At 30.6% G+C, this 23,112-nt stretch overlaps 8 protein-coding genes across 8 annotated transcripts; 2 read left to right on the top strand and 6 right to left on the bottom strand.

Annotated features, from left to right (window-relative positions):
• Nucleotides 1-170: 170 nt before the first annotated feature.
• Nucleotides 171-2,308, bottom strand: GO595_008263 (uncharacterized protein; the record flags this gene model as incomplete). Its single annotated transcript, XM_067921818.1, has 2 exons — nt 171-176; nt 1,001-2,308. The coding sequence occupies 2 exons, from the start codon at nt 2,306-2,308 to the stop codon at nt 171-173; spliced, it is 1,314 nt and encodes a 437-aa protein (XP_067771604.1).
• A 1,118-nt stretch (nt 2,309-3,426) lies between these two features.
• GO595_008262 (bifunctional 2',3'-cyclic-nucleotide 2'-phosphodiesterase/3'-nucleotidase) lies at nt 3,427-5,571 on the top strand (the record flags this gene model as incomplete). Its single annotated transcript, XM_067921817.1, has 1 exon — nt 3,427-5,571. The coding sequence occupies one exon, from the start codon at nt 3,427-3,429 to the stop codon at nt 5,569-5,571; it is 2,145 nt and encodes a 714-aa protein (XP_067771603.1).
• A 6,188-nt stretch (nt 5,572-11,759) lies between these two features.
• On the bottom strand, nt 11,760-14,414 carry GO595_008261 (uncharacterized protein; the record flags this gene model as incomplete). The annotated part of the gene is made up of 1 exon (XM_067921816.1): nt 11,760-14,414. The coding sequence occupies one exon, from the start codon at nt 14,412-14,414 to the stop codon at nt 11,760-11,762; it is 2,655 nt and encodes an 884-aa protein (XP_067771602.1).
• A 780-nt stretch (nt 14,415-15,194) lies between these two features.
• Nucleotides 15,195-16,334, bottom strand: GO595_008260 (uncharacterized protein; the record flags this gene model as incomplete). The annotated part of the gene is made up of 1 exon (XM_067921815.1): nt 15,195-16,334. The coding sequence occupies one exon, from the start codon at nt 16,332-16,334 to the stop codon at nt 15,195-15,197; it is 1,140 nt and encodes a 379-aa protein (XP_067771601.1).
• A 269-nt stretch (nt 16,335-16,603) lies between these two features.
• Nucleotides 16,604-16,990, bottom strand: GO595_008259 (Histone H2B; the record flags this gene model as incomplete). Its single annotated transcript, XM_067921814.1, has 1 exon — nt 16,604-16,990. One exon carries the CDS (start codon nt 16,988-16,990, stop codon nt 16,604-16,606), a length of 387 nt encoding a protein of 128 aa, XP_067771600.1.
• A 304-nt stretch (nt 16,991-17,294) lies between these two features.
• On the top strand, nt 17,295-17,696 carry GO595_008258 (Histone H2A; the record flags this gene model as incomplete). The annotated part of the gene is made up of 1 exon (XM_067921812.1): nt 17,295-17,696. One exon carries the CDS (start codon nt 17,295-17,297, stop codon nt 17,694-17,696), a length of 402 nt encoding a protein of 133 aa, XP_067771599.1.
• Nucleotides 17,697-17,861: 165 nt separating this feature from the next.
• On the bottom strand, nt 17,862-19,145 carry GO595_008257 (AGC family protein kinase; the record flags this gene model as incomplete). Its single annotated transcript, XM_067921811.1, has 1 exon — nt 17,862-19,145. The coding sequence occupies one exon, from the start codon at nt 19,143-19,145 to the stop codon at nt 17,862-17,864; it is 1,284 nt and encodes a 427-aa protein (XP_067771598.1).
• Nucleotides 19,146-19,432: 287 nt separating this feature from the next.
• GO595_008256 (Ser/Thr protein phosphatase) lies at nt 19,433-20,107 on the bottom strand (the record flags this gene model as incomplete). Its single annotated transcript, XM_067921810.1, has 1 exon — nt 19,433-20,107. The coding sequence occupies one exon, from the start codon at nt 20,105-20,107 to the stop codon at nt 19,433-19,435; it is 675 nt and encodes a 224-aa protein (XP_067771597.1).
• Between the last annotated feature and the right edge of the window lie 3,005 nt (nt 20,108-23,112).

The following is a 23,112-nucleotide window of genomic DNA, read 5'->3' as shown; positions in this document are numbered from 1 at the left end:
GTATAAGTGAATTTAAATCAGTGAATCCATCTTTAAATAGATTTTGTAAATCTTCTTCTTTAGCATTTTTATCTTTACAAATTTGACGAGCTAGAGATGTATATTCAGATTTAATTGCATTGATTGTTTCTTCAGTAAATATTTTCAATGAATCTGTTTCATTACTTTCTTTAAACCTCCTTTGTAACTCAATATGTTTATTATTTATAAAATCTTTTATCATTGCATTTGCATAAGCTTTGAAATTTTCTTGTCTTTCTTTAATACTCATTTTAATGAATTCAGTTATTTCTTGTATATGTTCTGATAACTTTTCACTTCCATAATTTTTAAGTTTGGATAATGTATCTTCAGATATTTTTTGAATATTTTTATCATAATTATTTAATTCTTCAATATATTTATGTGTAATATCATCTCTTATATTTTTAATAGTATTATTAGTGGTAGGTTTGTTAAAGGAATTAGTCTTAAAGTTAGCAACTTCTGTATTAATTATATCATTAACCAATATCTTAAGTGTTTCAAATTGTTTATTCTTGTTTTCTTCGGATCTCTTTTGAGCAGGTTCATAAAATTTATTCATTTGATTGTTTAATGTTTGTGTAAGATATTGTAAAAGATCCTTTTGAACATCATCAAAAATTATTTCTTTAAAAGGTGTTGTTTGAAGAAGAGTACTAAGATCTGGTTTCGTATTTGTATTATTTTTTACTTTGCAAACATTATAAATTTCATTTTTGAACGTTTTTATGAAAGAATTTTTAAGGTTATTTCGACATGCTTCTAATATATCAGGAAGTTCTGTTAAATTATTGTTGGAAATATTTACTAATTCAATTCTAGATAAATTATCGAAGATAGTATCTGCCGAATGTTTAAGTAATGTAATTTGTTTACTTCTTATTTCTTCAATAACTTTATAATATTCTTCATATTTGGTTGATATTTCATTCGAAATACGATTCTGGAAATCTTGATAAATCACAAGTTTTTTGACTGATTCTGGAAAACTTTCCATTTCATGAAATGCAGCATCACAAATATTTTGTTTAATTTCGATTTGTGGTATTTCAAAGAAGGGATTCTTTTTAAGTTGATCTTGTAATTCTTTAATTGATTTTTGAATAATACTTGTTTTTGATTCAATAATTCTATTGACATCGCCTAAACAAAGACGTTCTGCTGCTGATAATTCTCCGTTTTCAATTGCTTTCTGAACAAGTTGTTGAAGATCTTGATCTTCTGTTCTTTTAACTAAAGTTTCAAACATATTATAAGCTGATTCTGCATCAATAATACACTTTTGACGTGACTCTTCAAGAGAATTTAATAGTATTTTTGCAAATTCATTGAAACCATCGTTAAATTTCTTGTCCTGATTTAAAATATCATATCTCGGATCAAAGAATGGAAGAGGAATAAAATCTTGAAGTTCACTCTGCTCACCAAATCTCTTTCGCATGATTTTTGTAACTTTTTGGCGCATTTCATCAAATGGATCATCTTTAATTATATAATTTTGAACAACTCCTAAGAAATGCGTATCAACTGTTCCTTTTCGAACTTCTCTAATAATTCTAAAAAGAGTTCCATTTGCTTGGACTTCTTGTAACCTAATATTTTTATCCATTAATGTAACAAGTACATTTGATAGAGCTGCATATGGTGCAATAAGTTGACTCAGAAGGAATGTGTTTGCTTCGACATTTGTATCTCCTGTGTCAAAACCATTACATCCTTCTGTATCAACAAAGAAAATTTGGGTATCATTATCTTGAACTTCATCCATTCCAAACCTTTTCCGAATATAATTGTATGGAAATGGTCCATATACGTAAGCACCTTTTGTTTGCTCTTCCGAACCATTTCCAATTTCAACGCTTTTCTCTCCAGAAAGCTTTTTTATTGTTGATGATTTCCCAACCTGAAATGATCCGCACATGGTTATAAAAAGAACTGGTTTACCATTCGCTTCATTAAGAGCTCTTTTGAAAACATTAAGATCTGGTCGAAATTCAATGATCTTATTATCTTTCTTTATCGTTATAGTAGTTCCAAATTTCTTGTTCTTGTTATCATCCAAAGTTGTTTTGGATTTCCGTGAGTTAAAAGATTTGGATGGGTTGTATCCACCTGTAATTTGTCCTGTTGATGAAGATGATGGATTGTGTCCACCTGTGCTTTGTTTACTTTGCTGTGCAGATGGATTAGTACTATGTCCACTTGTAATTTGTTTACTTTGCTGTGCAGATGAATTGGTTATTGACGACCGTTTATATGTCAAGCCTATAAAAATAATTTCCATCTGAGGAAAACGAAAACGATTCAAAAAAGGTAACAACCAACCAACAAAAATAGTCACATATAACTTAAGTATATCATAATTAAATTGGGAATTTTTCCTTACCAATTTTGTAAATATTATTTCAAAATGTTATTTGGTGATATTTGTAAGTGAAAAAATACTTTTAGCACCACTCTGGATTGTTCGTTTTGGAATATCCACTATTTTTTAACTATAAAAAAGATTGTTAATCAAATCAAAGATAATATTTCTTAAAATGCATACAAGAAATCGAAGTTGGCTTGCTCACTTACTTTGTGCCAATATTGCTCAGGTAAATTAGTAAGGAAGAAAATTATTTTAAAATCATTTTTCAAAACCGTTTTGCAACCCTATCGTAACTTTACATTTCTTCGACTTTATACCTGAACTTAAACATTATATAACATTTATTAGAAGAAACAACTACAAAGCAAGTGAAAAAAAGAAATATTTATATTAATTATTATTTTTTTTTTTTGGTAATCATAATATTATTTTATATTTTGGTTTGAATATTGTTTGATATCATTTAATATAATTTCCTTAACTAACAATATGCATGTTCTTATATTTTGGTCCCTAAAATGAATTTGGAAAGCTTCAAAAGAGTCATTTTTCATAAAACAATAAATGCCACATCTTCAAAAAAATGCCACCTTATGATATGCTTGTGAAAATGATTTCGATGTTTTCTGGACTTGGGCCATGGCCCCCTACACGATAATGATAGCATAACCGAAATAATTTGTTGAATTTCAGCACAAAGTATACGTATTAAAATGCCATGCATTATTTTGTGGCATTTATTTTAATATATGCAGAAGCAAAGAGTACTTGTTATTGGTCCTTTGTATGAACAAGTCATCGGGTGTATTACACGAAAAAATAAAACATGCAAAGTCGACAATAGTTTTGAAGTTTATCAAAACGAAAGTTTTTCATATGATTTTGTGACATTTAAATATCATTTTTCACAAATGAAACAGAAGTATCCACTTCTTAATCCTAAATGTCAATTTTGTTTGTTTATTGTTTCTTGTAAGCCACCTTTTAATCTTAGTTTTTCGAAACAAGTTTACAAGTATGTTTCAGACGAAATGCCAATTATTATAGTTAGTCTTGGCACAGGCAAAGTTGATAAGTTAGAAGAAGAGTTAGCACAACAATTTGGTGTTCAAACGAAAGTGAAAGTTTTAAGTAGTGTTTCAGAAACATCACTTCAAAAACTTCTTCAAGAAATCAAAGTTCAAGATCCTAAAGCTCAACCAAATCCAACACCCAAGCCTTCAGCTACATTAAACAGTGGTTCAATATCTAACCCACCTAACCCGCCAATACAATCTCATGGATCTAAAACGCCACCGCCTTCATCATCAAGTGTGATATCTAATGATAGCACGAAAGGGATTCATCAAAAAGAAACGAATTCTAGTAATATTTATACGAGCTCATCACAAGGTGCATTTCATGGAGTGAAATTGAGACCGATTGACGGATCAGGTTCAAAACGACCCCCATCACGTCCTCCATCAGGACAATTCTCTACCGTACATAATCCTAATCCATCTGCACAGCATAACCAATTCAACTACAACAATTCTGGGTCATCAACATCAAGTGCGACATCTAATGATAGCACGAAAGGAGTTCATCAAAAAGAAACTAATTCGAGCTCATCACAAGGTGCATTTCATGGAGTGAAATTGAGACCGATTGACGGATCAGGTTCAAAACGACCCCCATCACGTCCTCCATCAGGACAATTCTCTACCGTACATAATCCTAATCCATCTGCACAGCAAAGTAACCAAAACACAGGTGGACACAATCCATCATCTTCATCAGCAGGACAATTTACAAGTGGATACAATCCATCATCTTCATCAACAGGACAATTTACAGGTGGATACAATCCATCATCTTCATCAACAGGACAATTTACAAGTGGATACAATCCATCATCTTCATCAACAGGACAATTTACAGGTGGATATATTCCTAATCCATCTGCTCAGCAAAGTAAACAATTCGGCTACAACAACTCTGGTGGATCTTCTCATCCATCTAATTCATCAGGCACACAAAAATCTTCTCCTCAAAACCAATCAATATATAATTTCACCACATGTTCTATTACAAACAAGGAAAATAAAACTATAGATTATGTTCAGGATCCGAAATTTTTCAAAAATGCATTAGCACCATCGAAAGGAAAGCGTGTAATTTTTGTTACATTATGTGGTTCTTTCCAAACAGGTAAATCATCAACTATTAAAAAGTTAACAGGTGACAGAAGTAATTCAATTCAAATTGGTGATGGAATACGTGAAACCACACGCGGTGCATTTGTTTATGGACCATATTCATATAATGGTATTCGAACGCGATATGGAATTGATGTCATGAGTGAAGATTTAGATACATATTTTGTAGATACTGAAGGGTGCAATGGCTTTTTAACAGGTGGTAATAATGCAGAAGCGAATACATTTCTTTTAAGTCAACTTATTGCACCTTATGCAGCACTTTCTAATGTACTTATTTCAATACTCAAAACATCAACGACGAGTCAAGAAGTGGACGCATTAAGTACGATGTATGGTATTATTGAAAGTATTCGACAAGGCACAGGAAGAGATGTCACTCGTTTAATGGGCGTTGTTACAAATGTTGCTGGATATGATCCACATATTAATTTTGAAAATATGCAAAATTATGTATCAGCGATGATGCGTGAAAGATTTAAGAAAAATTTGGATCTTCATGAAATCATTCCACTTCCTCAATTTAATATAAATAATGACATCTTTCATCAGTCAAAACAATTTGATGATGCTTTTTATATCTTTGCACAACATTTAATTCAACAAATTGATGAATCCCTTAAAACGTCGATTCTAGATGCAGAAGCTGTTTGTAAGATGTTTGAAGCATTAATTAAACGAACAAAGAAACAAAATCTTACGGAAATTGCCGAAAAAGCAATGGAAGAAGGAAAGAAATCATCAGCAGAAAGAATTTATTCAAGAGATGTTGAAGAAATAATTAACAACAAAATTAATTATATTCAAAATATCATTGATGATTGTCAATGTCATATGATTCAAGATTCATTTATTATTATTCCTTCCATAGATCAAGCCGCTGTTATAAAAGATGCAGTTCAAGAAATTAATCAACTTATACCTGATCAATTGAAGAAACATATTTTGAAAATATTTACTGATAAAGCTGAAAAATAAATAACATATAAATATAGAGAATTTTGTGCTAAAATAAGTGAAATTCAAAAGAAAATATTAGAAAATCTTCGGAAAATTATTCAAAATATTATATCGAGTAAGAAATTAGAAATCAAACAAAATTTAGAACAAAATAATATCAAAAATATAAATGAATTTTTAAATATTAAAAAGAATGAAATATATCAATCGATTATATCACAACTTTTACAAACAACTCCAATCAAAGATTTACGACTTAATAAAACTAATGAAAATGTTGAAGAAATTATTCAAATAATTTCACAACTTAAACTTAATAATGGTAATATAACTGAAGTTCGTCAATTTATTATGAAACAAATTTCATCATTTGATGATGAACTTCGCAAAAATATTCAAGCTGTCATAGAAGCCAATAAAAAGAAACAATATGAAACATCTAAGAAACAAGCCGAACAATTAATTACAATTGAAATCGAACAATTAAAGAAGAGAATTAATGAAAATTATCCTACACAAAAATTTGATATTGATAGTGAATTTAAAACAATCGAAAAGAAATGTGAAGAACAATTTTCAACACAAAATCTTAGTGAAGATATCAAAGAAAAAATCAATGCTTTAATTAAAGATCGATTAAATTCCAAATTGCCTGGTTTTAAGAATATGATGACTGAAAAAGAAAACACAGAAATGATGAAAGCACTTACTATAAGCTCAATTAAAACTTCGATTCTATCTCGAAGAAGTAAATTGGAAGAATCGATTAAAATGAGTACAGCAACTGAAACAACGCAACTATTTCCATATAATTCATTTGCTGAAGTCGAAAACAATTTGAAGAAAGAAATCAACAATAAGTTTTCAAATAATAATTCAGATAAAAAAGAATTATTGGATTATTTATCAAACCAAATATCAGATGTTAAATCTCAATTAAATGATTTAGCTAAAAAAGTTTCAACCGAAAATATTAATAAAAGAACTGAAATACTTAAGAATTATGCGCAATATATCATCAATAAAATTACTAGCAATTTAATAACAAATGTCGAAAACAAAAAAATATGGACTGATGTTCATGATGTTAAATTTTATGATAAATATCAAACAAATAAAAGTAACGCTTATGTAACATTGTTCAATAATTCAACGGGTAAAAATAACTTAGAACAATATATAAATAATAAATGGAATCATAAACTTGAAAAAGAAAATAAAAACGTGAAAATTTCGGAAAATATGAAACAAAACGTTAATACGTTTTTCAAATCATGTTTAAGCAAAACTCTAAGTGATACAATGAGAAGAATTTACGAAATAACTAAAAAAAACGAAGAAGAATTTACGAAATAACTAAAAAAAACGAAGAAGAATTAACTGATATAATGCAAAGAGATATCGCACAAAAGATTGAAGATATTCGGAATGCATATTCTGATATAATAGATGACAAAAAGAGTAAAAAAGAAGAAGAAGTTTATTCGTACGCTGAAGGGAACAAGTTTAAGAAAGAATGTATTGATTGTGCAAAGAAAATCATTGAAAGTGGGGAGGTAAATAACAAGTTGGCAACGAAATTGGAAACGTTCTCATCAAAAATTACAAATGAAGCACATTTGCAGCTGAAAGAAGCCGCAAAATTAAGAGCTTATAATAATCAATTGAAGTTTTGGAATAGCATTAAAGACGATTTGAAGAAACTTTTGACGAGTCTATACCAGGGATTCATTCAATTGGCACCAACATTATTAGGAAAAAGATAAAAAATCTTTTGATAAATTTTAATTTTTTTCTTGAATAGAAAATGAGGATAACCGCTGTATTTGAAAAAAAACAATCGAACTATCGGATTTTTTGTGATAAGTAAACTCCTCAAAAAGTGAAGAGAATTGAGATTATTATATCGTTATACAACACACGATATGGGCTAATTGAGCGATTTTTGATCGTATTATCATTCAAATTTGAATACAGACGCATCGTTAACGATACGGGCTAATTGAATGATATTGAAATTTGCCATCCTACCACCAAACGAATTACCTGTAACACTTAACTCATTATACTAATTAATTCCATCAAAACGAATGACATATGACAGTCATATCAAAACTAGTATGTTTAATTCAATAATGGCACTGAAAAATTATCAAATTTAATCATACCATTATTATAAATTTCGGATTTGGCAACTCAAAAATTTAAAGACCAACCCATTATTTCAAAATTACATCATTATAGTAATCAAAATTATAGGAATTATAACATATTTCCCTATAGATATTAACAGATGTATTTGAAAGAAGTCGATCATTTTAAACTCAAAAGTTACATAAACTATTGAATTAAAAATCAAAAAAAAATTTAAAATATCTTAATATATAATATATTCAAACATAATAAAACAATGTTTTTAAATATTACAGATATAGTGTTATATATTCATATATTATTTAAACTTTTTATTGAAGAAATATTCTTCAGGTACCATTAACGTTTTTTGACACACCACATTCTTTGTTTACAGAAATCTCAAATGATTTTGGGATATTTTTTTTTGCCCTGGGCATTAAGTCGATGGATCAACAAACCATCATACTCAAATTGAAAATTATTGGTTACTTGCACAAAATTCAAACGAGTGTATGATATATTAAAAAAAATTTATTGTATTGTTTGATTATCATTACGCATGAGATAAGTTTTTCGTTAATAACTAATAAAATAAGAAAAAAGCATCAATGAAGTTTGGTGCAAGCATCAAAAAAAATGTATTCTTCTATGTTTTAGCATCAACAAAACAAGCGCCGAATGTAATTGAGGAGAGTTTGGATATCCCGAAAAAAAAAATGAACAAATGGATGAAATTTATTTAAAATTTATTATACATTTTATGAAATTTGATTATAAATCAAAAGACAAAAATTAAAGTAATTGATCTTCATCATTCAGAGGTATTTGGTTGCTATCCATATCATTTATTATATGTTTTGCTTCACCATCATCTTTATCACTTGAATTTTTTACTTTTCTCTTATGTATTATTACAAGAACCGCAACCAATATAATCAATAAAACTAAAACAATTGCACAACAAATAATTGTTATTAAAACTCCTTTTGAAATTCCTCCGCCTGTATCAGTAGTAAGTGTATTCGATACATAATATGTATTACTTTGTGAATATGTATTACTTTGTGAATATGTATTACTTTGTGAATATGTATTACTTTGTGAATATGTGTTTGATTGTGTATATGTTTCAGAAGGAGGTGGAAGACATTCAGTAATCATATCTTTGCTTATATTTAATTGACCAAATGTTACACCTTCATAAAGTTCATTTATCATCATAGTATCTACTTGAATTTGATCAAATGCATATATATCAATTTGTGGTTCTTTAGTTCCATTATAATAAACGCATGTTAAATTGCTTTGAGAAAATGCAAATTCTCCAATATGATTTAAGTGATCACTGAAATGTACTTCATATAAATTTATACAATTTGAAAACGAATATTTTCCAATAGTTTCAATATCATTAAAATCAAATGTTATAAAAGAACAATTATAAAATGCAAATGATCCAATTTCTTTAACATTATTTGTGATATTAATTACATTTAAGTTCAAACAATTATAAAATGAATAAGGTGCAATAACTTCAATTGTATCCAAAAGTTTTATTTCTTTTATGTTTTTACCAATTGGATAACAAATGATTTCAGTAAAATTATTATTATAAAGTATTCCATCTAAAGTTGCATAATTCGAATTATTTGTGATTTCAATCGAAGCCAAATTAATACAATTCGAAAATGATCCATATCCAATATATGAAACTGAGTTTGGTATTAAAACATTATGAACATTACATCCAAAGAATGAAAGATCACCAATACTTTCAAGATTACTATTAAAAGTTATATTTGTTAAATATTTGCAATTATCAAATGCATGTTTTCCAATACTTTTAACACCTTCAAATGAAATCTCTTTAAAAATACAGCCATAAAACGCATAGTTCCCAATGCTTTCGACTGTGGCTTTAATATATAATTTTGGAACAATACATTCATAAAATGCATAATCGCCAACTGCTTGGTAAAGACTCAATGTTAAAAATTCATGTGATAGACCTTTTAAATAAAAAAGAAATGTGCTATTATGTACAATGATTGAGTTGAGATTGTTCATTCGATGGGGATAATCAACATCTGCTAAGTTATTACAATTAGAAAATGCTCCAATTCCAACACTTGTAATCGTACTCGGAAAAGCAAAATATTTGAAAGAACACCCAAAAAACGCAAAGTTTCCAATTACTGAAACAGAATTAACGTTGACACTTAATAATTGGGTACATAAATAAAATGCATAATCTGAAATTACTTGAACATTAGCATCAAGGTTGTATTCTGTCATTTCTCTTCTATTTGGAAAACTGACGAGCGTGTCTTGATTCTTATTGTAAAGAACTCCATCAGCAGTATGCGAATAATTTTCATTTTCGTTATCAACTTCAAAATTTGTTAGAGAGCTACAACAGGAAAATGCTGCATTGCCAATGCTTTGAACCGATGGCGGAATTCTTATTGATTCAAATGAGCAACCAAAAAATGCAAAATTTCCTATTGAAGAAATATTTTGAAAATTAATTGTTTGTAAACAAATACATTCATAAAATGCATAATTTCCAATTTTTTGAACTGAATTTGAGAAGGAAATTGTTGATAAATTAGTACATCCATAAAATGCATAATCGCCAATCACTGTAACATCTTCTAGAACAACTGACAAAAGTTGCTTCCATCTATAAAATAATTTGTTTTCAATGTTATCAATTTTAGAAATTTGAAGATATTTTGTTTGAAATTTGTAATTTTGAATAAACGGACTTTCTTCATTAAAGGACAAAGTCCCATTGTTATAAAAGGTATTTTGAATAGCAGGATTTAAAAAAAGATAAATGAGCATGGGATTTATAAAGTTGTTTGAAATTGTGATTTTCCCACAAATTAAAGACGATAACTATTTTCTGTGATGTTTTTGATCAAAAACGTTTCCCTATGAAACATGCCAATTTTGAATTAAATCAATTCACGAAAAGTTCGAAAACTGTTCACATGTGTCTTTGAGGAAATTGCCCAGTAATTACAAGAATACGATATCAAAATTCTTGGATGAAATAATCGATAGCAAAATTGTTGTGTTAAGAAACGAAGCTAAACATATAGCTGAAATAAACAAACAAAATGGTTCAGTAATCGGAGATATAATTGATAAACTCGTTAGTTTGATATCAAATTCAAAGATAATTACTGGAATTAAAAAATTCTTTTCAACTTAGTGTCTACTTTCCAATCATTAAACCTTTTCATTCACATTTGAATTTTTATAATTTTGGTTTTAAACAAATAATTTATTTATTTAGAAATTGATTTCGTATTAAAAAAGATGTTTCATTTTGCTATAACTTTTATTCATAAAATTCTTTAATTTTCTTTTGAATTTTCATCATGTGTTCGCTAAGTTCGCGATATTTTGGTGAAATTCTTCTTTGAAATTCTTCAGCAAATTTGGTGATTTCGACATGTTCTGTGGTAATTGAACGAAGTTCTTGAACAGCGTCATTTGTAATTGAGTTCATATCAATAAATGGAACAGTAATACTTGAATTAGTGAGTAAACACAACTTACAATCATCAATTAAACTTTGGATGTATTTCACCTTGTTATCGATTATATCTTGAACTTGTTTCGAATAATTTGTTTCTGATGATTTCTTTCCTTTAAATGCATTTCGTACGACTTCTGTAAGATCTTCTTTCGATGTTCGTTTAATTAATGCATTAAATATTTCGCAGGCTGAATCAGCATCAAGAATAGATGTTTGAAGGGATTCATCAATTTGTTGAATTAAATGTTGTGCGAAGATATCAAAAGCATCATCAAATTGTTTTGATTGATGAAAGACGTCATTATTTATATTAAATTGAGGAAGTGGAATGATTTCATGAAGATCGAAATTTTTCTTAAATCTTTCACGCATTGTCTGTGATACATAATTTTGCATATTTTCAAAATTAATTTGTGGATCATATCCAGCAACATTTGTAACAACTCAATCCATTTCCACAATTAATATCCTCTGCACAGAACATTTCGCACTCATTAAAAAATATTATTTTGTGTTGTGTTTAGGCTTTGATGTGCTCTCTGAGTTTGATACTCCAAGCGAACAAGACGAATGCCAAAATCGTTGCGATTCCTTCGATTGGCAACTTCATCACCAATTCGCTGATTGACCTTTCGATGACTACTCTCTGTGTGTAGATTGGCTTCTCGTTGTCGTCCTCTCCGATTCTTCTCAGCTCTATTCCGCATGCGCCATTGAGTGCCTCAGTGCTGTAACTCAAACGACTTCCCCTCTTCTTCTGCGTGAGTGGAACTACGTCTACTAAGTCGCCCTGCTTGTCGTAGATGTTTGCCTTCAATGCGCCGCTTGGCAACTTCTTGTTGTCGACAATTATGTTGTAATCAACAATTAAATATTTTGCGGATTCGATGACTTTGGACTTGATGTCGATGCTGCCGATGACTTTGACTTTCGATTGGTATAAACCTGACTCAGTGTTCACTGGAACGAGTTCTTTGCCTTTACGTATCATTATCGCAATGGTTATTTCACCTGACGGAATAGCACCGGTGATTTGTGCCTTAGCGTTATACTTGTCGTCAATTAATTTGGCCTTCTTCTCAAGTAACACGTTCTTAGTCTCTGGATTTAAGATGACAATGACTGGATATGCGTATGTTGACGTGAGTACTTTATCATTCTCTTTATCTTTGAGAACAAATTGTAACTTAAGTTTGTCGCCATATTTCAAGTCATTTGTTACAATTTTGTCGCCTTCAGCAATGATTGTTGTGCTTACTTTGATGAAGCATTCCTTCTCTTGCTGTAATAAAATTGGTTCATTTGATTCTGAGTTAAACAAGAAGTCAACTGTGAATCCGGTTGCGATATCTAAGTTCTCGTCAACATTACTTTCGAATTCGACATATAATTTCTTTTCTTTATCAACTTTAACATCACCGTCAATAGTTTTAATGACTGAATCGCCAACTTTAATACGCATCTTATATTGTTGTGTTTCGGATGATGTCTGTGGATAAAATGCTTCGCCTGATGCATCTGTTAATTCTCCTTTAATGATTTCTTCATTTTGGAATGGTACAAATTCTTGTCCAATCTCTAATGCCGGTGTCATCTTAACCTTAAGGACATCACTTAGCTTAAGATCTGTTGGTAATTCGACGTTAATTGCGGACATTGTACCTTCGACTTTATAAGAGAATTCTTTATGCGTATGAATGCCATTAACTTTATCACCGATTTCAATAATCACCTTTAAGTTACCAATTGGTATAGCTAATGATGGTAATTGGTATGTAAACTCAAGTTGTGTCTTGAAGTCTTCATTCTTATGGTATAAAATTGCGCCGGCGGAATCTGTGATTTGGAATGTGACTGCTGTTGTTGGTTGAACTTCAATTGAGTCATCGAATTTGCCTTCGATTTTAACATTGAAGTTAACTCCGGGTGAAACTACGCCACCAATTGGAATGATCTCATCTGCTTGGAGATATGCTTCGCATGAGACGTAGACTGGTAATGAAACATGCGCACGGACAGACTTCGTGATGACAAGTGGAATGCCCATCTCTGTTGTGAACCATGCAACAACATCAATTCCCATTTGGCCAAGTTTGTTAACTGATGCAAATCGTTGGGCATTGTAAAGACCGGTCTTATAATCAATTTGTAATGTTTCGGTGTATGGGGCTTCATCACCTAAGAGGGTGGTGACATTAACACGCATTAATGGATTGACAAATCGACCAAGCGATGTGACGGCAATGACTGGATGAATGACTTGTTGGACTTTGACGCCTTCTTTTTCGATATCAAACATGTTGCCTTCTACTGATCCACATAATACTTTGATCTCAAAGAACTTAGAGATTTCACCAGAGGCTGAAAGAATGACATTGGCATAGTATAAGTCGGCAAGTGAACCACTTAACTTCACTGCATGGACAAGTGAAATTGGAAATGCTTCTCCACCAAGGAAATAAAGGAAACGTGCACCAGCTGCAGCTTCTTCATTGTCAAGTTTTCCTTCTTTGATTTGGGAATTTAACTTGGAAATGACATATTCGGAAATACGATGATATGGAATTGAAAGAGAAATGAACTTAGCAATGGAACCTGCATAAAGCTGAGCTTTGATTGGTGAAACACCTTCGATTTCAAAATGATCTTCAACAAGGAGATCTGTAATGAAATTCTTTGTGGCAAATGTGTTGAGCCAAGTGGTATCAGAATCATGGAACCTTGAAAGAAGTTGGTAAGCATAGTATGTGGCTTCAATTGATGGTTGTGATTCTGGTGTATCCTTGAATAAGCCAGAAACCATATCATAGTTTGAATGAAGATAATCAATGATACGTTGGATATCAATTGACTCTGGTGCAATCATGGTGGACATAACAAAATATAAGTATGTGCCATAAATTGATGATTTGGATCCTGGAGTAAGTGATGCACCTCCATCACGATTGTGGAGAGTTTGAATCCAGCGGAAACAAGTTTTGGCTTCAATATATGGGAAAGCACCATAGGTAGCGGCAAGCCAAACAGCGCGATATGTATCACGCGCATTTGCTTCACGTTCGGTGTCGTAAAAGCCACCGGTTTGATGCTGGAAACGAATTAAATCAGTGATCTCCTTTCCCATTGTGTATGCATCGATTAGGGATGATGCAAGAGTCAAAAGACCAAAAAACATTTCTGTCACTTTTCACCGACCGTATTCAGTGAAAAATTGCGGTTTGTCGTCAAGAAGTAAATATAACGATAGCAACATTGAATTCAATGATTTTTCAATCATCAGCGTGTGGACAAAGATCTCATTTATAAGATTGTTCCATAATGCAGATTTAAAAAATAACTATTTTATAATGAGTTCGATAATTATTGAGCTTTCATTTAAACAGTATTGAATTGCTGTTGGGAAATGATAATCAATTTGTAATGTTGACGTAATGTAATAGATAATTTTTAATACTTTCGACAGATAAAACTGTAATTTCATATTAACTCTATCAATGATATATATAGTTGCTAAACTATATAGCAAAATCATCGTCACCATTTTTTAATAAAAATTTAGTGATACAAATTTTTAGATTCGTTTTTGGATTTGTCAAGCATTGGGAATTTGGTTAAATCTAATTACATATGATATGTATTAAATGCTTTCTTAGGTAGAAATATAATGTTAATTTTTATCTTTACAATAAATTTTTAAGATTAATTTAAGGATTCCCAATATATGCAAAGTCTACGTTTTGATCTGATGATTATTTTGCTGAATCAAATAAATATAAATATCAAACATTCGTCTGTTTATTTAGAAATATGACATTCTTAAGTAACTTCTTGTTAACATTAAGTATTAAGTTGGGAAATACATTCGCAAAGAAAATATTTTGAAAAGATGAATTCGAATTTTTTTCATTTTCCCAACTTCATACAAAAATCTGTTTATTTATTATTTATATCACAATTAACTTCTTTTATACACATGCACATTTGCGTTGTTCGACACCGCGATGTCATCGCCTCTCGACTCCACTGCGTGCACGCAGCATTCCTTTGCTTGCGACGACTTTTTCTTAGCGAAGAAGTTGAAGCTTGTTTTCGGCTTCTCCAAATTCTCTGTTGCGTACTTTGTCATACGCAAATTATTTTTCAGCGACGCAATGTATATTGAGCTCGCGTATGAACCAGTTGCGACGCAGTCATTGTTGACCCAGCAACTGCGGAACAGTTCGGAATCGCCGCAAACATCATGTTCGTGCTCGTGAGACAATGTAACGTTTAAAAGACAATTAGACGTGTTACGTAAGTCCCAAAACATGATGTATCCGAAGTGGCGAGTGAAAAATTTGGTGCCATCGGATGAAAATCGGCAATCTAAAACTGATCGAGGTTTCGTGGTAAGGACTTTGGATGGCATGGTACGTCGCGAAGGCACGCTCTGATGTGGCTGGATGCGTGTGTCAATGATATTTCCAAATCCAACTTCATCGCCAACAAGAATAACTTCGGAATCTGTCGGACTGTAGTCAAGACGTGTAAGACGGGCTTCCTCGGATGTGTAGACTTGAAGAGAGGGATTGAGGTGTTCAATTCTACGAACTACGATGTAGGTACTTTCGGTATATGAAAAATCAATTCCATTGGGGGAACATTTAAGTGAACTAAAATTACAGCCAATGCGTGGATTACAACGAGTTACTTCATTCATTGAAAATAATTGCTGAGTTTGACTGAAAATGGGAAATTCCATCCCATTAAGCTGGAAATCTTCATTAACTAGAGGGATTTCATGGTTAGATATACTAAGAATTCTAATTTCTTGGCTTCCAAGTGTAAGTAATAAAGGACAATGTCTTTTGATTGGAATAAAGTCTAAGTCATATACAGGCGAACGTGTAACATCTCTTATACGTTCATCAATAGAAAGTGATGTACCAACAATTTTATTAACTTGGCTCCAGCTATTTTTCTGATTGAAAAGTAGAATATCTCCTTTTGATGTACCCGCAGCTAAATAATCATTTCCCATGGAAAATGATAGACATGTTATATATCCAGTCTCTGGATCATTTTGAAATGTGAAGTTTGGGCTCCACTTCTCCATCCCAATTGGGAGAAGGGGTTAAACCTATCGTCCGGATGGGTTACAAACCGTTAATTCTATATGGGAAGCTCAAAAAGTTTTGGTCTCTAAAAAAGGTACTCATACAACTTTTAATTAACAAAAACAATGTTAAATAACCAAGCTCTTTCTATTAGTGTTGTATTGCGACTTACTCTTTTAATTTAAAAAAAACATTGATTAATCAATTAAAATTCTATTTTGTTGAAGAAAGATTATTTTAAAGAGTGAGAATTGAAAGAAAAACAAATTTACTCAGCGTTAAACTTGGCAACAGCTTTACCACCTTCTGAAACAGCATGTTTGGCAAGATCTCCTGGAAGAACAAGACGAACAGCTGTTTGGATTTCGCGGGATCCAAGTGTGTTACGATCATTCATATCAACAAGACGAGCTCCTTCACGTGCAATACGTTCGAAGATATCAGTGACAAAGTTGTTCATAACTAACATGGCTTTGTTTGAGATACCAATATCTGGATGAACTTGTTTAAGTACTTTGAAAATGTAAGATGAGAAAGATTCATTCCTCTTCTTATGACGTTGCTTCTTTTCCTTTTCAGTTTCAGCTGGGGCTTCACCATCAACAGCTGGCTTCTTTTCTGTTGGTGTCTTTGAAGCTGGTTTCTTAGTCGACATTCTAAAAAATGACCAATTTATTTTTACCTCCAAAAATGTTCAAAAATTAGAAATGTCGTTTTGATACAACAGTTTTTGTATTTAGAATATTCACTGAATATTAATGTCGTCATGATCCTATTAAATTATATAGAAAAAAATTGAATTAAATTCTCTCAAAAATAATGTCGTTTTGTTCCACTAAAATTTTAATGGATATAATTTATTTTAACCCCGCTATTATTTATTGTCGTTTTGCTCCCGCATTATTTGTGAGAATGAAATGCGCTGCTTTTTGAGTGAATAAAAAATCCATTATTTTTTTATGCCAGCCAAGAAAGGTGTTAAGAAAACAGTTACAAAGACAGCAGTTGATGGAGAACGTGCTCATCCAAAGACAAGGTCAAGTCGTGCAGGACTTCAATTTCCAGTTGGACGTCTTCATCGTTTCCTTCGTGAAGGTCGTTATGGTGACCGTGTTGGTGCAGGCGCTCCAGTATTCATGGCAGCAGTTCTCGAATATCTTACAGTCGAAGTTTTGGAACTTGCCGGAAATGCAGCACGTGATAACAAGAAGACAAGAATTTCGCCACGTCATATCATGCTTGCAATTCGTAATGATGAAGAATTGAACCAACTTCTTTCTAATATCACAATTGCATCAGCAGGTGTTGTTCCACATATCCACAAAGTTCTTCTTGGACAAACAAAGAAGAAGGAAGAGTAAATATATTTCTCGGGTATATTTAAATAAACTCTATTTTATCGATTTAATTTTTTTACAGAAGAAAATTGTTTTAACGATAGCGAATTCTGATGTTCATGCACTCAAAAAATCTATCGTTCAAAAAAAATTCCGAATATATTCATTTTATTGAGGTTAACTTCCTTTTTACAAGGATTCGTTACTTGATGGACCAAATGTAAAGTTTGATAATTGGAATTCTGGATCTTTTGTCATTAGTACAGAATCTTGTGGAGTTTCTCCTGTAAATGCAGAACAAAAGTTTTCCGGATCCATTTCATCAACAGCCTTAAAATCTTTTGGTTTAATTTCACATCTTAAAACCTTCTCCCAGTTCAATCCATGGAAGAATTGATGTGCTTTAATCTGATCACAGTCAGGTCTTTCGTCAGGGTTTTTCTTTAGCAGGCACCTAATCAAGTCCGAGCATGCCTTATGACTATGTTTAGGTATTTCTGGTTCCATATGTAATATATTGTCAAACATCACGTTTTGATTCTCATTATAGAAAGGAGTTTCTTGGAACATGATCTCATATGTAAGTATCCCAAGAGCCCACCAGTCTACTTTAAAGGTATAAGGCTTATGCAAAACGATTTCGGGCGCTAAGTACTCAGCGGTTCCGCAAAAAGTGTCGGTGTTTTCTGAGTCAACTTGTTTTGAGAGGCCAAAGTCGGTTAGTTTGATGTGGCCCTCTTTGCTGAGGAGGATGTTCTCGGGCTTTAAGTCTCTATAGATGATGTTGTTTTTGTGGAGGTGTTCTAGGGCAAGGATGATTTCGGCAAGATATAAACGAACATCATCAATTGGAAGAACACTAAGATTAAAAAGATGATGAAGAAGTTCCCCACCTGGCGCATATTCAAGACCAATGTAAAACTTATGAGCAGTTTGAAATGCAAATTCAATCCGAACAATGAATGGATTTGGTTCAAGTGAATATAAAAGATTACGTTCGGCTTGAACAGTGGATTCTTGTTTCATTTCAAGAATACGCTTCTTGTGAATGGTCTTGATAGCATAGAGTTTACCAGTGTCAAGTTTTTCAACAAGCATAACTTTCCCATAAAAGCCACGACCAAGAACACTGATGATTCGAAATTGATCCATGGAATATGACTTAGACGTGGATTTGCATGTCCTAAGTGCAAAGACCCAATTGAGAACTTCAGGAAGAATACCCGCAAGGACAATCTTCTTATTTGCTGTCTCAATGGTAAATTGAGATTTGTTATCTTCAAGTTTTATTTCTGTGTTGTCATCTATTTTTATAAATTTGTAGTGATCAGCAAAAGAATTTGTTTTTGAAACATAAAGCTTTTTGCCTTTTAACCAATAATAGCGTACACGCCAAATACCTAAAGCTCCTCTGGTCTTGAGTGGACCAGATATTCTTGGTTCCTCTTCTTTCTCTGCTTCATCTTTTTGCATTATGAATTCAGCAAAAATGAGGTTAAATTCGACCAATTTATATCACAAAAAGTAGATGAGCAGTTTGATTTTGTAAACTATTTATTATTGACCGCTCATCAACTTTTTCAATAAATGTCCATTCGAATTAACGTACAAGCTTTGTAAAGAAAGCTTTCAATTTTTTTGCCGATTGTACTTTTGTGAAGGCGAACGTTTGCATTTGAAAAAAACGTTAAAAAAATGAACAAAACAAAAAATCAATTGTCTAAAAAAAGAAGGATTTATATAAGTTTATTAAACATATATTAAATTTCAATCAAATCCGGCTTGAAATCTTTTTTTACGTTCAAAATTTCATTCTTGTCTATTGGGTTTACCTTTGGAAATATAGATCCATATCCAATCAAACAAGTTCTTACTCTTGACGATTCCTTCACGTCAAGAGGGGAAAAGCTATCCATTTCAATATTTTCGTTCTCATCTATCCTAACAATTCCTGCGTTGTTGTACTTTCCACAATAATCATAGGAGCTAAAGACAGTAATTACTTTTTGATCATTTCCAAACATTGCTTTGCAACCAGTTTCGCAGAATTCATGAGCTCTAATTACCCTAATAAATCCACAACAATCCAAGAAATGATCCAATGCATCTGATCCAAACACACATCCAACTCCTCTGGCATTGGGTTCAAACCCATCTACATCTTGAGATGGATCGCTCCACAATAAATCTGTTTCAACGCCATCGATTTTTTCAATTTGAACTTTAGATATCTTACTAATGTCCTCAAGAGAGTTAATTTTGTTTGAAATTCCTCCGTGAACACAAAATGTTTTTCCTATTATTGCACATAATGGAATATATTGAAAGCTTTGAATAAATGAATTGAATAATTGCTCGTTAAGCTTAACAGCGCACTCTGATGCAAATCCGTATTCAGCGCACATTGAGAGAAATTCGTGGTTTCCACGAAGCATGAAAAGATTGTTTGGAAAAAGAGCTTTGAGGGAATAAAGAAGAATAAGCACTTCGCATGAACAACTTCCACGGTCTATATAATCTCCCAAAAATAGATAAGAAGTCTGAGGTGGAAATCCATATTTTTTTAAGATATAAATTAAAGATTTTATATTACCATGAATGTCACCAACTATAACAAATTTGCCTTCTAAGTGCAAAACAGTTGGTTCTTTTTGAAGTATTTTAGATGTTGTATCAATTAAATTTTGAATTTCTTTTTGCGTAAATTTTATACATGTTTCCTTTTCTGGGTTTAGTAAAAGTATCACTTTGTTGGCAATCTCTATCAAATCTTTTTCATCCATTTTTAAAAACTGAATCTGAGTTCTTCATAAGTTTTTGAAATAAAATTTTCATTTGATCAAATTAAATTTTGGAAAACTTGAATTCAATACACTGAAAATCTTTCAAAAAGTGCATTTCTGTGGGCGAAAAATGACAGAAAAAAAGCGAAAAACTTTGGGAAAATTTGGAACGTTTTTCTTTAAACAAAAGATCAAGGAAAAACTTTTGATAAATCACTACCTTGCATATGAATAGATATATGGTTTGATTTAATTATGTACATTCTGATCTTAATGAAAAATCACAAAAATATATTGTAGTTGAGTTGTTATGGCTTTATGTAACCAACTCCAACAAAAATAACATTTCTTTAGAATGGAAAATTGTTTCAAATCTTTTGGATAGGAAAAGTTTGTGCAAATGCTAAGAAAACTTTTGATTTTCTAACAATTTTGAAACCTTCTGCTTGCACTACCCTAAACGAAACATCGTTGTTAAAGCCAATATTGTAACTTAAACTAAATACCAGTAGAGGCAAGATCCAATTATTTTAAACCAATCATGTAAATACATTTTGATGGTAAGAGAATATGAAATAAAATTTATTTTTCCATGCCTACTCACATTTTAATATTGAATCATATTAAACAAATAATAATATATGTTGTTAACGGGAAAATGCTAATATTATTTTGTTTTTACATTTGTATAATGAAATCTGAAATTTATTTTTTTAATTATTTAATGTCTAAGTCACTGCCTATGACTCGTCTTTTGATGAATTCTGGTAGACTTGCTTCATAGTGATCCACAATGATAATGCTATCCAATTCTTCCAAAGCTTCATTTATTTCCATTTCTTTTTTAAATTATACAATGAAACAAATTCTTCAACATTAAAATAACTTCTTTCTTGATTAAGTAATTGAATAATTTCTGTTTTATTATTTTTCTTTGCTAAAATAGCTGCTGTTTCAAATTGTTTCTAAAAATTCCAAACATAAATATGAAACATAAAATTAATAAAATAAAATTTAAACAAAATGAATAAAAATCTTTAACATTAATGTCAATATGTTTTTGACTAAGGAGCAACTTTACTATTTCGATATTACCATTAAAACATGCTTTCATGAGTGCTGTATCAAACAAAATAAATGAATTCCAAATATTATTTTGAAACAGGTAAAAATTATAAAAACAAATTTTAAACAAAACAATTGAATATTATGTGCATTAATATCAATTCCTTTATGTTCAAGAAGCAATTTAACTATTTCTGTGTAACCATACATAGATGCTAAGATAAGTGCTGTATCGTATAATAAAAACTATTTCCAAATACTATTATGAAATATCGTTTTATTAAAATAATTTTTTTTTGAAATAAACAAATATTTTTAATATTCACATTTATTCCTTCTTGTTCAAGAAGCAATTTAACTATTTTTGTGTAACCATTTGTAGATGCTAATATAAGTGCAGTATTAAATAATTTATATAATTTTCAAGCATTATTTTAAAATATCAATTTATTAAAATAAATTTTATTTGAAACAAATAAATATTTTTAGCATTAATATTAATTCCTTTATGTTCAATAAGCAAATTAACTATTTGACTGTAACCATTTGTAGATGCCAATATAAGTGCTGTATCATTGATTTAAAATAATTTTCAAACATTATTATTAAATATTATTTTATTAAACAAACAAATATTTTTAGAATTAATATCAATTCTTTCTTGTTTAAGAAGATATTCAACTAAATCTATATGACCATATAAAGATGCTATCATAAGAGCTGTTTCAAATAATTAAAATAATTTCCAAATATTATTTTGAAATACGAAATCATTAAGATAAACTTCATTTAAAAAAATAAAAATATTTTTAGTATTGATATCAATTTCTTTATTTTCCTTTATATATTTAAATAGCTCAATATTTCCTGATTCTGCCACGAACAATAATAAAACATTTGGGATCGAGTTTTCTTGAATAAAATCTTGGATAAGAAATATATTACCAATTCTTGCTGTTTCATTAATAATTTTATCATTGATTTCAATTCCTTCTTTTAATAAAAATGATAAAACTTCATAGTTATGATGTAAAACACATTTCTTTCCTAATTCTTCTAAATTAGTACTTTTATCCAGTTTATTTTCATAAATATATTTAAATATATCATTCCGATGAAACATAATTGCTGTTTCATATGCACTTTTAAAAGTTGAATGATTTTGTTCACATAAATGAATGATTTCTTCATTTCCACCTGCAATTGCATATTTACCTGTGTTATTTACTTTTGCATTATTCATAAGTAAATATTTAAAACATTTAACTGAAGAAAAAAATGCTGCATAATCAATTAATGTAACATTATATTGAATAAATGAGCATCTTTCATAAAGTGATGGTTCAATTGTTTGATTGAAATCAAAATTATTTTGTAATGATATTTCTTGAAGTTTTTCTATTTCATCATTTCGAATTATTTTCGATATTTCGTTTGGATTATTTCCTTCTTCAATTAATTGTTTATGAAGCTCCCAATTGTTCTTTGATAGTTTTTCATAATTTTCAATAATTTGTTTCATATAAACATTATTACTTAATCTTTGCATCTCTATTTCAGACATGTAATGAACAAAATATGGATTTGTTTGA

Source organism: Histomonas meleagridis (genome assembly GCF_020186115.1).
Source record: "Histomonas meleagridis strain 2922-C6/04-10x chromosome Unknown contig_63, whole genome shotgun sequence".
Classification (NCBI taxonomy): Eukaryota; Parabasalia; order Tritrichomonadida; family Dientamoebidae; genus Histomonas; species Histomonas meleagridis.
This window is presented reverse-complemented; position numbering and strand designations above follow the sequence as displayed.